Source organism: Entamoeba nuttalli (genome assembly GCF_000257125.1).
Source record: "Entamoeba nuttalli P19 unplaced genomic scaffold asmbl_7385, whole genome shotgun sequence".
Classification (NCBI taxonomy): Eukaryota; Evosea; order Mastigamoebida; family Endamoebidae; genus Entamoeba; species Entamoeba nuttalli.
The window spans coordinates 1-16196 of record NW_008578590.1 but is presented as its reverse complement, the minus strand read 5'-3'; the positions used below and the strand labels follow the sequence as shown (position 1 = coordinate 16196).

Sequence of the window (16196 nt, the reverse complement as noted above, 5' to 3'; positions counted from 1 at the left end):
ACAGTTTTGAGATAATTCCTAAATCAGAAAAAATGAAAAGAAACTAAAAAACTCATCCATAACAGAAAAAGATGAATAGGTATAACATTGAAGGAAAACACCCTCTTATAGAAGACCAACGATCAAATAAGAGAAGAGGTAAAGAGGAGAATAAAAAATGGGGAGAATTAGTTCCATTAAATGATAATTGTAAATATCCAACTGTAGAATTAAATAGTAAGGTATATTCATTTTCAAAGAATAGTGGGTTAACTGTAGGTGTTGAATGTAATTTTTTATATGATGAGGATAGAAAAAAAGGATATTTAGAAGTAATATCACAACTTGGTTGTGTATATGTTAACCAGAAACCAATTAGAAAAGGAAGAGACCGAGAAAAAGTTATTTTAGAAGATGGAAACGAAATAGGTTTTTACTTCAGTGAAACTTATTTATTTAAATTTCATTATTGTGATGGTACAACAACATTACATCCAATGAGAGAAGATGTTTTAGCAGAACAACCTAGACAAACAAATAAACGGTTTCAAACAAAGACCATTAGACCAATCCAAACACCAAGTATTGCTGAACTTTCAGAACGTCTTATATATAAACCAAACCAAGCACAAACTGATCAAACAGAACAAATTTGGCAATTTATTCCAGAAAATATTCAACAACAACTTCGTTCTGAATTTGATTTTTGTCTTTCTTCTACACCAGAAGAAGCAATTTATTCTCGTATTCCATCATTAAGTAGAACTTTATTATTAACAACGCCAAATGGTACAGAGTTATTTGTTAGTAGGTTATTAAAACGAATAGCAAATGAGATGAATGTTCCTCTTTTAGAAATTGATTGTACATTGCTTGGGGCAGTAGATGGTGTTGAACAAGAGTGTATAAAAAATTTCCAATATGGTGATCGTGTTAAATATATTGGAAAAGGAAAATATTCTGATGAAGAACAATTAGGCAAGATTGGAACTGTTTTATTTGTTGCAAATGGTAAAGTTGCTGTAAACTTTGAAAATACACCAAACGGACATAGTGGAGCGTTTGTAGAAATTGATATGTTAGGTGGAGTAGATGAAGAAGTTCCTAATCAAGACAGAAGATTAATAGGAAGATTACCTGAAATATTAAAAACATATCCTCAATTAATTGTTGTATTACAAAAAGTAGATGTTATTATGCAATTGAAACATGATGTTTCTACAGAAATTAGAACATTTATTAATGACTTTAAAAAACGTAATGAAGGTATTCTTGTTGGATGTAATGCTAATGCACCACCTCCTAAATCATCTCATTCAAAACAAATTGCACAAGTAGACCAAGGTATTTGTATGTTCAGTGAGAAGGAAATTAAGATGGTAGATGCTTATGGAATTAAAGGACAACAACATGGAAGAAGTATTTTTAAAACTTTACAGAAGATGTTTGGTAATTCAATTACTATTCAAACACCAACTGGAGAAGAAGCTCGTTCATGGTGGATTATGATGCAAGAGGATGCTAAACAAATGTCTGCCTCTATTTCTAAACGATCAATCAAGAATGAGTTATTAAAACATGGACTTGAAATGGAAAAAATTGATGACTCAGAACTACAACTAGATTTAAAAGAAGAAGATGTTGAAAAGATTGTAGGCTGGGCATTTGCCCATGAAATAGAAAAAAGACCAGATAAAAATATTCGAACAATTTCTAAAGAATCTATTATGCGTGCTATTGCTATGCAAATGCAATTAAATCCGGTAAAAGATGTAGTTGATACATTAGAAGCAGAAAATGAATTTGAAAAGAAATTAATGAATGACGTTATCCGTGCAGGAGATGTTGATGTTTCTTTCAGTGATATTGGGGCATTAGAAAAAGTTAAAGAAACATTGTATGAATCTATTACATTACCATTATTAAGACCAGAACTCTTTAAGAAAGGGTCTCTTACAAAACGCAGTAAAGGAATTCTTTTCTTCGGTCCACCAGGAACTGGTAAAACTATGTTAGCCAAAGCTGTTGCTAAAGAAAGTAAAGCCAATTTTATTAATGCATCATTATCATCACTCGAATCAAAGTGGTTTGGAGAAGCTGAAAAATTTGTTAAAGCATTATTTTCATTAGCAGCTAAGTTGTCACCATGTGTTATTTTTATTGATGAAGTTGATGCATTATTAGGTAAAAGAACATCACAAAATGAAAATGAAACATTGAGAAAGATGAAAAACGAATTTATGACATTATGGGATGGTCTAAAATCACAGAACCTTGAACAAATTATTGTACTTGGAGCAACAAATAGGCCATTTGATTTAGATGATGCTATCTTACGAAGGTTCAGTAGAAGAATTCTTGTTGATCTTCCAACAAAAGAAGACCGTGAAAATATATTAAAGATTATATTAAAAGGAGAGAAAATAGACTGTGATATTAGTAAAATAGCTGAAAAAACACCAGGATATTCTGGTTGTGATTTGTTTAATTTATGTTGTGCTGCTGCTATGAGACCAATTCGAGATTATATTGCAAAGGAAAATAAAGAGAAAGAACGAATAGAACAATTAAAGAAAGAACAAAAAGAAATGGAGTCTAAAGGAATAAATCCTTCTCCATTTGTTAAAGTGGAAGAATTTGTTAATCCAACTATAGAAGTTGCTAAAGAACAAATCCGTGCTATGAATGACAATGACTTCTTTGAAGTACTTAGTACAATGAACCCTAGTACAAACAAAGATTCACCATTTTTGACTGAAATTAGAAATTGGAATGAACAGTTTGGTGAAAATAAACAAGGTAATAATGAAATTGTTTCATATTTCATTTAATGAATATCTCACAATAAGTAATTGATTTGTTGTAAATCCTTTTGTATTTAATAATTATTTTTATGAGATATTGATTTATTACTAATTTTAGTAAAAGAAACGTTAATAATTAATTAAATTAATGGATCTTTTGTTGAAAAACATCCAAAAGAATTTTGAAGTTGATGTTCATGTTCTATTCTAACATCAGTTAAAGAAATACCTGGGAAATATTTCATTAAATAAGGCTCAGCCAATTTACCAGTTAAGAAGACTAATTGGTAATTTTTTGGTTTACCTAAAAATTCAACAGTATGAGAAACTTTTTCATCACATTCATCAGATAAGAATGGAGGGTCTACAATGATTAAATCAAATTGGTGGTGATATTCTTCTTTTAGCATTGTTGGTTTCTTATAGTCATAAAATGAAAAATTAATTCCAAATACTTGAAAACGAGTATCATATTCAAATAATACAAATTCAGCATTAGGAACTTTTTCTTTGTTTCTAATATAAGCACGATAAATTGAAGGTGTTGATACACATGCTACTTTACAATTTTCTATAGAATTAACATAATTAGCAATATAATCAATCACCCTATCTCCAGTTGCCTTGTCGTACCAAAATTGAGATAATTCCCAATCTTCATCAATCAATGGAAAACCATCTTCATCAATCTTTGGCTCTTCTACAGAACTTTCAAAAACTTCATTTAAAGCTTTGATAGTATCGAATCTAAACCCATAGTATTTTTCATTTCCTTGTTCATCAATAGAACCAGAACTTGAGCTTGACTCAGACATATTTCCACTTTTTAACCTTTTTATTAAGTTTTTTTCTTTTTATTTTTGAGAAAAAAAGGGTGAGTTGTCTAATATTTTATTAATTTCAAATTTATTCTTTGTAACTTTTTTAACATTACTGTGGATGTTATGTGGTGACACGTTATTAGTATTAGTAATAAAATAAAACAAATTTAGAAGAATAAATTATTTATAAAGCTCAGATGGTTGGAAAGGATGAGGAGGTAATTGTAATGCTGTACAATACTTATTACATTTGTGGGTTATAAAAAATTGGTTTATTCCAGTGTTTCCAAGATTAGTAAATGCAAAGAAATAATGGGACAAAAATTGATGATGAATTGCTGGATCTGTTAGTTCATATAGATTATCTTCTTTACGAAATACACCTTGAAGGTCAGTGATAATGAAAGACTTTGATGAAATAAAGTAAGAAAAATGAGAGAAACACTGCATAGTATAACTATAGTTACAATAATTAACGCTTGAGTTATTTGAATTGTACTTTTCAAAACTTCCAACTAATGGTTGTTCAATAAACCATATTGTTTTGCCTACTGCCATTTTTTCAATTTCATTGACACTAATTTTTTTTGAATCAAAGAATTGTCTTCTGAGTGAAGATGTTCTTGGAGTTTCAATAAATAATCTTAAAGGAATAAAAGTAACTTTCTTAATAGAGTCAAGTTCATTTCTTTCTTTTTGTTCATTTTCTGTTTTTCTGTTTTTATTTGATTCGAGTTCTTCTTTTCTTGAAAGAATATCTGACATTGTAATTTCTTCAATTGTTTTTCCTTCTTTCAATAAACTAATATAAGACTCAAATAAATGACTAACATACTGACATTGAAGATGCATAGCAACCGTATCAACATAACTTTCAAACCCCATCATATTTTTGGTTTTAAATTGTTTGATGATAATTTCGTTCTTATCCATATCAAATCCATGAAAAGCAATTCTCACAGCACCAACTCCAAAAGGAAAATCTGCTATATTAATTTCCCCAGAATAACATATCCCAAATTCTGGACATTCTGTTTCATTTTGTTGAAGATCAACAAAAATCCCATGATGACATTCACATTCTTTAAACTTTGGTTTTTTTTTGGTTGTCAACCATTCATAATTCCCATTATTAAAATGATAATATCTCGAATAACATTCATCTGAAAAACAACGTGAGAACATTGAATTTAAAAATGGAGGAGAAGCAAAGAAATTTTTTACAAAAGGAATAGAACGATAAGGGTGTTGTATATCATTAAACATTAAACAATAATAATCATATTGATCATTCAACATTTGATGAGGTTGTTCACATACTGAATTTGAATAGCAGAAGTGAATTAAACCAATTTTTGATTTAATAATTGTTTTTATCTCTTTAACTTTTTTATAAACAAAACCAATTTCTAATTGATAATGTTTTTTTTTAATCATTGAAGAGTTGTAAAACATCTGAAACTTATTTTCGTCTTGTAATACATTTGTCAAATCATCTCCTGTTAATTCTTGGATTTCATTATAATTATAAAATAAAATCCTCATCGCTAAATCTTTAGGTCTTTCATCATAAACAAGATTCAATTTTTCTCTTAAACTTTCAATCTGGTCTTTTTCCAATAAAGCCATTTCCACAATTATAATTATTAAATCTACTCTCATCTTCCTAACCATTTCATGGAAATCAAGTTCTTCATGAATAGAATCATTCAATTCTGTTACTCTTTGAAACTCTTTAAACTCTTTTACTTTTTTAGCTTTTTTAATTCGTGATTCAATAATTTTTAACATCTAATGATGTTTCTCTTAAATTTTTAAGTTCTATTTTTCTTTTATAGGTTTAAACCAAATTAAATACTAACATTAAGTATTATAATTATTTTTTTGTCGACTTTAAATGACTCTTAGCTTGAAGAACTTCATTAAGTGAAATTTTTGTTCTATTACTTTCCAAATTGATTACTTCTTTCTTTTCTTGTGTTTCTTTTTGTGTTTTAACGTCCCCAATAACTTTTGTAGCTTGGTGAACCTTTTTCTTTGTAATTCTTCTTTTAGGAACATTAATCAATGTCGTTTCTTCATTTAGTAATTCTTCAATTTGTTCCTTTTGATTAACAGGTAGTTGTTTCTTTTCTTGTTGTTGAGGTTTCACAATAACTTCAGACTGAGATATATTGCGGTTTTTTAAACGATGTTTTTCTTCAGCTTCTTTATTAAGTTGTTCAATTTGTTTGGCAAGTGCAGAAATACTTTCTTTGGCATGTGTAGAAATTTTGATTGTCTTAGTCTTATTACATTCAGGCTTTGGGGTAATAGTTTTTGGTTTACTTTTACAACTTCCTGGGATTCTGACATTTGAAAACCGTAGTTCTATTTTCTCTTCTTGTTTAGAATGTTTTGAATAAAGTAAAGAGGCAACTGCATAAAGAAAATGAAGTAAAGAGGCAAGAATGAAATATATAACAACAAAATTTTTTTTTTGATTAACCGCGATAATAATATAAAATTTTATAAAGACTTGGGATAATAAAAGTAATGATAATAACCGTCTAAAAAAGGGGGAGTAATCAAAAAGTATTGAAACAAAAATTATAATATCAAGAATAACTTCAAATAAACCAACAATCCCCCATCCACACAAAGTAACAAACTGATCGTTAATAAAAATATCAAATGATCTTCTGAAACATTCTTGATTCCCAAATTCATAGGTATCAAAAAATGATATTATACAACACAAAATAGCAAGAGGTATTAACAGTTTCATTTTTTATTTCTTGATAATTATTTAGTTCTTGAATTAGAGATGGTAGTTTATCTATTCAAGTTGATATTTTTATCAACTAATAACGTTTTCTATCATAAAAATTATTTCTATGAATTACTTCAAAAACAAAAATAAGAAGAAAATAAGAAAAAAATATTCGAAAAATGAATAGAAGATAATAGAGGAATTGATTATCTTTGAATAAATAAAACTGTTTAACTATGAATTCATTAATGTCAAAAGTTAAATTAATTTTACAAAATATTTTCTCTCCATTACTCCATGTATTACCAAAAGGTTTCCCTAAAAAAAAGTTAATTCCATTGTTGTTATTATCGTTCCTTGAAAGTATGAATAAAAATTCTATAACATCATATGCTGGATTTCTTGTAGTAGACTTTCATGTAGTAGATACTAAAAACCAAGCAGGATTTTATAGTGGAATTTTTGATTCAAGCTTCTATGTTGGACAGTTTTTATCATCATTTATTCTTGGTATTATGTCAGACACATTAGGTAGAAGACCATTATTATTATTTGGATGTTTAGGAACTATTGTATGTACGTTGTCTTTAGGATTTTCATTTAATTATCCTTGGGCAGTTGTTTCTAGATTTTTATTAGGATTAGTTAATGGTAATTTAGGTGTGATTAATGCTTTTATGGGAGACCTTTCAACAAAAGAAAATCGAACTCAAGTCTTTGGATTAATTGGATTAATGAATGGGTGTGGAATGATTGTAGGATCTACTATTGGTGCTTATCTTTGCCGTCCTGCAATTCAATATCCGTCTGTTTTTGGAGATATTCAATTTTTCCATACATTTCCATATATTCTTCCTAATATAGTCTGTGTTTCATTAACATTAATTGCCTTCATTTTATCAGTTATTTTCTTACAAGAACCAAGGACTATTGAGAAGATGAATTGTAAGTGGTATGTTGTTATTAAAATTATTATAACGAAGGTTCTTGTTAGAATTAAAGATATGATTAAAATGTGTTTCTCTAAAGAATATATCGGTATTTTAACTTGCGTTATGAATGCAATTCTTCAATGCTCGTGTGGTATGGTTTGGGGAATGATTCCATTATTGATGATGGCATCTGTAGATGTTGGAGGTTTTGGTTGGGAAACAGCAGAGATTGGAACTTTCCTTTTAATCTCAGCTGTTGGAATTATTATCACTCAATTATTTATTTATAAACCTGTTGTCAATCTATTAAAACCATTATGGACAAATAGACTTGGGTCTTCAGGTTTATTTTTTATGTATAATGTTCCACCTTGTATTCATTATCTTTATCCATATGGGACATTACTACTATGGATTATATTTGGGTTTTATAGTGCATCTTTACAAACAATTATGCAGTTTGCATTGTCTACTAATCAAGTATTAGTTGGTAATAGTGTCACAAAGAATTTAATGGGATCTTTGTTTGGTCTTTCTCAAAGTTTACTCGCATTTTTAAGATTAATCGGTCCATTAGTATCATCTCCATTAGTCGCATGGACTTTAGATCAAAAATTCCCATTTAACATCCATTTTGCATTCTTTGTAGTTTCATTAATTGCTCTACTTGTATTTGTCTTATCATGGTTTTTACCAAAGAGTATTAATGAACCTAAACCAGATGAACATGACTATAGTCAATTACCAAAAGATGAAGAGGATGTTGAAATGAAAGATGAACAGCATAAAGAAGTTAGTATTAATAAAGATACACAAGAAATAGAAAAAGAACCAACTCCAACGAATCAAGAAGATAAAGACAATAATGAATAAAAAATAATATTGAAATAATAACATAATTAGAAAATAAGTAATTGTTTACATAATTGTGTTTTTTTTTTCAACTAATATTAAAAAGAGTCTTGGCAATTAAATACAATGCAAGAAATGTTATCACTTGATAACCTACAATAAGCAATATCGACAATAAGTTTGGCTAATTCTGTACAATTCATTTGTTCATTAGCCATAACTAAATTTCCAATTTCTTCATTACTGAAAACATCCCACACTCCATCACAAGCGCAAATAACAAAACAGTCACTACTTCTTCTTGCTACTTCAGAAAACTCAGGGACACAAGAAACAAATGCCTTACATTTAACATCTCCTATAGCCCTTGTAACAGAAATATATCCATTAACTTTTTCTTGGTCACTTATATAATTTCCGGTTTCTCTAATTCTTTGACGATCTTCTTGATAACTAGGTTTATGGTCATGTGTTAGTGCTTCAACTTCAATTCTACCTCCTCCTATATAATCAAAATTAACTTCTATTTGATTTGCTGTTTTAGATGAACCACCACTCCATCCCAATTTACCTTTCAATGTTTTTTTTGGTAGGACTAGTTTAGAAGGAGATTTTGGTCGTAACGTTTGTTGGATTTCATCGTCTATATCCTTCATTGGTATTGGACTAGTCTCTGTTCTTCTAATAATAATTGCTCTTGAATCTCCAATATTGGCAATTAAATAATGTGTTTTTGTTGAGGCAACAATTACAGAAGTAGCTCCATCAGTCATATTATTTTGTTCCATTAATGTATTAATGTTTTGGATAGCTAAAATGATCTCATTTTCAAAGACTTCTTTAGTTAAAGCTCTTCCTCGTAATTTTTCAAGTGATTTTTGAATTTCTTTTGAGATAAAGCAACTTCCATAATCCCCACCATGTCCATCAAAAATCCCAAATAAACTACTTGCGTCTCCAAAAAAGTTGTTTCCAACTAAAATAGAGTCTTGCATAGATATTCTTCTTCCACAATATTCATATGATCCAATTCCATTACAAAACTTTTGGTTACAAATATTATCATAACCAAAAGTTTCATACCGTTTAAGAGTATTTTCAATTCCTTTTTCTTTAAATATTATCTCTATTGGAATTCCTTTTAAACTTCCTTTTTTATTAATGGAAATACAAAGGTCATCATTTCCTTTAAAAGAATATCCTCGTCTAAGAGAAATGCCATGACAATATAGATTAGTAAGTTTTGGTAATTTACTAACTTTCTCCATTAATTTTTCTATTTTGACAATAGGATTATAACTTACATTTAATTCAACTAATGAACTAACTTTAGAAAAGTCACCAATACTCTTTAATTGATTATGAGAACAGTCTAATAAAGTTAATTGACTCATTGTTTCAACAGCAGATTTTTTTGATGTTAAAACAGATAGTTGATTGTTAGAAACATCTAACATTCTTAATTTTGAAGCTTGTTCTAATGAGAATGGTAGTTGAGTTAGATGACAAAATTGCATAACAAAAGATTGAAGATTAACTAAAGGTAAGAATATAATTGTAGAAATTGGATTGAATGAACATTCAAATTGTTCTAAATTTTTAAAGTTATTTAATAAGTTATCAGGTATTTCTCGTATTCCACAACCACTACAACATAATTGACGTAATTTAGTTAATGAAGAAATTTCAGTTGGTAATGTAAGAATTGGATTAAAAGAAATATTCAAAGATAATAAATTTGCACCAATAAGATTTAAATGTCTAATTTTATTATCACAAAGTATTAGTCTATTTACTAATGATCCATTTAAAGATGGAATTGATGTTAGTTTATTAAATTGAATTTGAAGAGAAGTAGATTTAGAAATATCTAAATTTAATACTGTTAGGTTGTTGTTTTCTAAATGAAAATCACATGATAAAGGTAGAAGAGGAGTTTGAGTCAATGAACAATGTTTCATAGAGACATTAACTAATGAAGTTAAATTAGTTAAAGTAGGTAATTCGATAATATTTGGACAATTATCTAGATTTAAGAGAGTTAACAATGTTAATTTAGAAATTTCCGAATGAACAGAATGAAGTTGAGGATTACTGTGAATATATAATTCTACTAAATTTGTCATAAATCCAATATTTTTATGTATTCTTCTTATTTTATTATTGCTAAGTTTAATTGAAGTTAATGAAATAATATTATAAAATGATTTCTTTAATTCAGTAATATTATTCCATGAAACATTAATTTCAGCTAATAATTTTAATGTATTTAAATAATGAAGTCCTTTTGAAATATTATTGTCTCTTAAATTTAATGAAGTTAAAGATGTACATGTTGATAGACATTCTGGAACACAAGTTAATAAATTATTACTTAAATCCAACTAAACATTAATAAAAAAGAATTTATAAAATTAATATTAACAAACATTTTGTAAATGACAACAATTTCTAAGAAATTCAATTTCAACTAATTTATTTGACATACAAACAAATTTTGTAAGATATTCTAATGTTGATAAATTAAAGTTCATGTCAAGAAAATGACATTGAGAAATAGTTAATTCTTTAATTGAAGAAACTGATAATAAAGGTTTAATTGATTTAATTGGATTTAATGATATGTCAATAACTTGTAAAGGAATTGATAATGCTGGAATTTGTTCAATATTATTTTTCCGAAGAAGGAGATGTTCTAAGTTTTTATATTCATTAATTTCATTAATATGACTGATACAATTATTTGTAACATTGATTGATTTTAACATTGTTAATTCCTTTGGTTTAGGGAGTTCTTTTAATTCTTTTCCAGCTGCATTGATTCTCTCACACATCAATCAAATAGTCTTATCTTTCATCTCTAATCTTTTTTTATTCTAATCTTTTTGTTTCTTTTCCCGATTTCTTTGGGTTCTTTTACTTGTACAATAGAATAACCACATTTTTCATTTTTTCTCATAAAAAAATTTCTTTAATTCTTTTATAGTAGTAAATCCCTTTTTTGTTTTTCTATATTTATCTCGTTAATTTCTTAGTTCTTTCTTTGATATTCTTTTAAGTTCTATTTCAAATTTAAAAAATGTTTTTATTCAAACAAACCCAAATTCTCATTCAGTACTTGTTCAAAAACTTTGAAATAAACAAACGTTTTAATTAACACAAATTCAACTCAGCAATCTTGGGAAATGAATACCGTAAATAATATTTTGTCCATAATGGGATTGTTAATAAGTTTTCTGAGATGGAGACTGGAGATGTTACATCAAAGTTATAATTCTTAAATTTTGATAATTTCAATTCTTGAATGATTAAATCATATAATGATAATGTTTTCCCATCAACACATTCTCTTCTTCTTTCTTTCTCAGAATTGAAAAGAAATGTATTACATTTTCCTTTATATAATTCATCTAAAATAAAAATGATTAAATCTTCTGTGATTTCTAAGGCGGTTGGATTTTGACGTATAATAGCTTCCACACAATGAATAAATAAAATAAATTCAACTGGCTCATTAGAGAAATAATCATTATCTATCCCAAGATATTGAGCAAATGGATATCCCATTAAAACCCATTCTTTTTCAATTAATGCAATAAACCCTTTAATAGTTCTAAAATAATCATCACATAATATACAACATAAAGATGATAGTATTGAACATATTCCAGTTCCATCAATACAACTTATGGAAACAGAAGTTCCATTCTTCATATATTCATAAATTAAAGACGCTTGTTTTAACATTAAAGAAATTGTAGACATCCATTTTATATTATCTATTTGTTTTAATATAACTTCTGGTTGATTAATATATTCTATAAATTGATGATAATATTTCATTAATGTCTTTCTATCAAAACAAAGTATTTCACTAATTTTCATAGCTGGTAATAACGTTTTACAAGAAGTTATTTTATCAACAAAATCCATTATAATTAAATTTTTCTTATTGGTAAAAGCAAATGGTATTTGTGTATCATTATAACATCCTTTAATTGTTGCTGAATTTCTCATAAGCACATTTTTAGATTTATTATTATACCATACTAATGCAGGAAATCTATTATAATATCTTCTTGAAGCAGATAATTTAATTTCTTCTTTTGAAACCTTTATTGGTAATATCATTTGTCTTGGATAACTATCACAAATCTCATAACCCTCATTAAATGTTCGAACACACCACTCTTCAATACACCCTAAATGCATATAATATTCACTAATGTCATAAGCGCTAGTACTTTCTTGATATATAAGAAGACCTCTAAGGTTCCAATTCCTAAGACCTCCAAAAACCCAATTATATATACCATCTCCTCTCCCCAATGGAATAACTTGAAAGTCTTTACAAATAATTTTCCAATTTCCATTCACGTTTGTAAGATCTTTAATATTAATCATTGAAATATGTTTTTCTTTTTCGTTGTAGTTATAAGTTATAATTATATATCCATTCTTTGCATTGACTTTAAAATTTTCTCCAATAAAGGTATTTCTTCCATCATATTGTTGAGTTGGTGTTGGTGGAGAATGACTCTGAGTATAACTATTATTTATTGTTGTAAAATCAATAATACTTTTTGCTAATGGGGTATTGGTTGTAGTTGTACATCGATGTGGAGATAATACGACTGAATCATAAGTAGTAGGAGGTGTTGGGCTGAATGGCATAAGAGGGGAAGGAGGTGTCTCCTTATCAGAAATCATTGGAATAGTAGATTTAATCATCATTTAATCTCCTGATGACTTTTCTTTGTATAATAATTATTAGTTTTATTTTACTATCCTATTGTTTTTTTTGATGATATTTTATTAATAATAAATTATAATAAAACATGTTAATGAAAAATAAGACTTTTAAATGAAAGGGTCAATCCTATAGGAATAAAAAGGATATAAGCATCAAAAATTATATTCTTCTTAAAATACCATTGAGCCATATATTTCATTAAACTAATCCTATTATTTCTTTCTTGAATAATAATACTCATAAAATGGTTTTTACGAAAACAATATACCTAATGAATATGAAAAATTTTATTGAATAACTTTGTTTTGTAGAATAACGTTATTACAAATCATATAGGAAACCAAAAAAAATGTGATTGATCAAAGAAATGAAACTCTATCTATATATCTAGTTTAATTTTGGTAAGAATTATATGAATGAAAAGAGATTTATAACATTCATTGGCATTATTAGACAACAACTTTTTCATCAAAAGAAACCAGTATAAATACATTGTTTGAAATATTCTTTGTTAGTTTTTTGATTTACAAGTTAGTAAAAAGGAATAACTAAACATTTATGTATGTTCGTTTGTATGAACTTTTAATATTTTATTTTATATTTTTAGACTTTAAATCTTATTTTAGATTCACTCATCTCTTGTCAATTTAATGAAAAAACGAAGTGTTGATTGTGATTTATTTAGTGAGTTACAACAAAATGGAATTTTAAATGAAAAAGAACGTTTAGAACTCTTTAACATTGGGTGTAAACCACTTCCTTTATGTGTAAGAATCAATCAAAAAAGTAAATATCGAGATTTATTACAAACCCTCTTTAATAATTCTTGTGATGAAATGAAAGTGATTCAAAATCACAAAATTTTTATTTGGAATAATAACAAATCGGTTAAGAAAGAAATTAAAGAAATTATTGACAATGCAGTAGAACGAAATTATTGTTATAGACAAGAATTATGTAGTATGTTTCCTCCATTAGTTATTGAGTCATTAATAAATAAGTACCACATTAATACTGTTCTTGATATTTGTGCAGCTCCAGGAAGTAAAACAAGTCAGTTGGTAGAAAACAACATATTTGTTACAGCAAATGATGTAGATCCAAAAAGAGTTCAAATATTAGCTCATAGACTAAATTGTTGGGGAAATATAAATATATTAAACTGTTCTATAGATCAAATTAAAGGAAAGTATGATTGTATTTTATGTGATGCACCATGTAGTGGAGATGGAACATTACGAAAATCCTCAAACCCATGGTTTAAATGGAAATTAACTACTTCTTTTGAAAACCACCGAACTCAACTTAAAATTATTAGAGAGTCATTAAAACATCTTAATGAAAATGGAATTATTATTTACTCTACTTGTTCAATGAACCCAATTGAAGATGAAGCTGTGGTTCATTCTGTACTAAAAGAGTTTCAAGGAAATATACAACTCATTGATATTCATCCCATTATTCCAAATGGAAGAAATGGTGTTTCTGTCTGGAAAAAGTATGACACCATAAACTGCCCAGTCACATGCTATCCTCCTATTGAAGATTATCATTTAGAGCGTTGTGTAAGAATACTTCCTCAAGACTATAACTCTGGTGGATTTTTTATTGCTGCTCTAAGAATAAATAGAAGTATTAGTACAGTCTCTTCAGATAAAGATACTATGGAATGTTTTGAGAAAGTTAATAAGGATAACACTTTATGGAATCAATTCAAAAATGAATTTGAGCTACAGCATATTGAAAATAATATTCTTGTGAAAAAAGATAATTCGTTATATTCATGGTATAATGGAAGTCCTATTTATCAGTCAGTATTTTGTGGATGTAAATTATTTGAACGAAGAAGAAAAGATGATTATTCTCTATCTTCATTTAGGTTGTGTGAGGATGGATTGTTTTTGGTTCATTCATTGATTAAGAAGAGAAGAGTTAAATTGTCTTTGGAATCTTTTCTGAAACTTGAATACGAGCCAGTTCCATTCAGTTCATTCTCAATGGAAATTCAAAACGAACTAATGAAATGGAAAGAAGGATCAATTATTATTGAAATTACTCAGAAAAAATGTATATTAGATTCATTTTATTTTATTGGATGGATAGGTAAAACTACATTAAACCATAATGTCTCAAAAGAAGAATGGAAATTAATTCATCTTTTGTTGAATGAATCCCTTATCCAATAAAATAAAGGTAATTGTGTGATGAATTAGTGACCTTTTTAGTATTATTATGTTCTTATATGATGGACAAGGTTTAATTGATTTTCTAAAAATTGTCTTTACTTATAATTTTCATAGTATTCTAAAATTAATGAAAACAAAGTAATTTTATGTTCAACTGACTTTAATAAATTTATGTAATGCAAAATGACATTCTAACATATATTCATCTGAATTATAAATCAAAGTGATTCATAAATTATATTTTCTTTAAACTCTTTAAAAAGTGTTTATAACAATAAAAAATTATTTTAATAACCCATTTATTGTATAAGCTTTAGATAATTAAATAAAATAATAAGCACAACTTTAAAACTGAATTTGTTTCAGTTTTTAATACAGTTTTATACTATAAACAATTGGGGAATAAATTTATATCAGAACTCTATCATTCTAAAATATTTTATTGAATATTTATTATCAAAACTTTCCATTTAATTAAATAATAACTTACTAAATATTTTATTGTATAGAATATAATGAAAGTTATTAATATTTTTTATAAAGGTTTTATAGTGCTATTTTAAATTTTATGTTGTAACTTTGTACTAGTTATATAGAAAAAATAGTATATAACAATTTCTTATATTAACTTTTATTAACAAACCTCAGCTCATTCTTTTCTTTAATACCTAATATTGTTTTATAATTAAACAAATTATGGTTTGTTATGTATTCTCTTTTTCTTTCTTTATTCCTGAACTTCTTTTTGAATTATTATATAATAAATAAAACTTATATCAAGTATACTTTTACTCTTTTATGTATAAACAAAAATAGTATATAATAAAAACCAAGTGATTAGATATATCCACAATTCGATTTTATGAATATTGAGAAGTGTTTATTCCAGTTTCTTCAATATGCTCTATTGATGTAATAGAGTTCATTTCTAGCATACTCGCATTAAATTGTTCTCCTTCTAATGTGCTGCCAGAATTTCCTGTGTAAAACATTAAATCTTCATATTTTTTGTATAATAATTGTTCGTAGGATTTTGGAGAAGTCTAATTGTAATTTTAGTGTTTTCAATCTTCTTACTGACTTTTTGTGTATTAATCCATTTATTGATAACATTACA

At 27.1% G+C, this 16196-nt stretch overlaps 8 protein-coding genes across 8 annotated transcripts; 3 read left to right on the top strand and 5 right to left on the bottom strand.

The window, feature by feature from the left end:
• Positions 1 to 71: 71 nt before the first annotated feature.
• On the top strand, positions 72 to 2810 carry ENU1_170250 (ATPase, AAA family protein; the record flags this gene model as incomplete). The annotated part of the gene is made up of 1 exon (XM_008861129.1): positions 72 to 2810. The coding sequence occupies one exon, from the start codon at positions 72 to 74 to the stop codon at positions 2808 to 2810; it is 2739 nt and encodes a 912-aa protein (XP_008859351.1).
• Positions 2811 to 2923: 113 nt separating this feature from the next.
• ENU1_170240 (hypothetical protein) lies at positions 2924 to 3598 on the bottom strand (the record flags this gene model as incomplete). The annotated part of the gene is made up of 1 exon (XM_008861128.1): positions 2924 to 3598. One exon carries the CDS (start codon positions 3596 to 3598, stop codon positions 2924 to 2926), a length of 675 nt encoding a protein of 224 aa, XP_008859350.1.
• Positions 3599 to 3784: 186 nt separating this feature from the next.
• ENU1_170230 (MHCK/EF2 kinase domain family protein) lies at positions 3785 to 5395 on the bottom strand (the record flags this gene model as incomplete). The annotated part of the gene is made up of 1 exon (XM_008861127.1): positions 3785 to 5395. One exon carries the CDS (start codon positions 5393 to 5395, stop codon positions 3785 to 3787), a length of 1611 nt encoding a protein of 536 aa, XP_008859349.1.
• An 85-nt stretch (positions 5396 to 5480) lies between these two features.
• ENU1_170220 (hypothetical protein) lies at positions 5481 to 6371 on the bottom strand (the record flags this gene model as incomplete). The annotated part of the gene is made up of 1 exon (XM_008861126.1): positions 5481 to 6371. The coding sequence occupies one exon, from the start codon at positions 6369 to 6371 to the stop codon at positions 5481 to 5483; it is 891 nt and encodes a 296-aa protein (XP_008859348.1).
• A 233-nt stretch (positions 6372 to 6604) lies between these two features.
• ENU1_170210 (transporter, major facilitator family protein) lies at positions 6605 to 8168 on the top strand (the record flags this gene model as incomplete). Its single annotated transcript, XM_008861125.1, has 1 exon — positions 6605 to 8168. The coding sequence occupies one exon, from the start codon at positions 6605 to 6607 to the stop codon at positions 8159 to 8161; it is 1557 nt and encodes a 518-aa protein (XP_008859347.1). The 3' UTR covers positions 8162 to 8168.
• Positions 8169 to 8238: 70 nt separating this feature from the next.
• Positions 8239 to 10974, bottom strand: ENU1_170200 (leucine rich repeat / protein phosphatase 2C domain containing protein; the record flags this gene model as incomplete). Its single annotated transcript, XM_008861124.1, has 2 exons — positions 8239 to 10524; positions 10570 to 10974. 2 exons carry the CDS (start codon positions 10972 to 10974, stop codon positions 8239 to 8241), a joined length of 2691 nt encoding a protein of 896 aa, XP_008859346.1.
• A 319-nt stretch (positions 10975 to 11293) lies between these two features.
• On the bottom strand, positions 11294 to 12874 carry ENU1_170190 (myotubularin, putative; the record flags this gene model as incomplete). The annotated part of the gene is made up of 1 exon (XM_008861123.1): positions 11294 to 12874. One exon carries the CDS (start codon positions 12872 to 12874, stop codon positions 11294 to 11296), a length of 1581 nt encoding a protein of 526 aa, XP_008859345.1.
• Positions 12875 to 13543: 669 nt separating this feature from the next.
• On the top strand, positions 13544 to 15079 carry ENU1_170180 (tRNA (cytosine-5-)-methyltransferase, putative; the record flags this gene model as incomplete). Its single annotated transcript, XM_008861122.1, has 1 exon — positions 13544 to 15079. The coding sequence occupies one exon, from the start codon at positions 13544 to 13546 to the stop codon at positions 15077 to 15079; it is 1536 nt and encodes a 511-aa protein (XP_008859344.1).
• Between the last annotated feature and the right edge of the window lie 1117 nt (positions 15080 to 16196).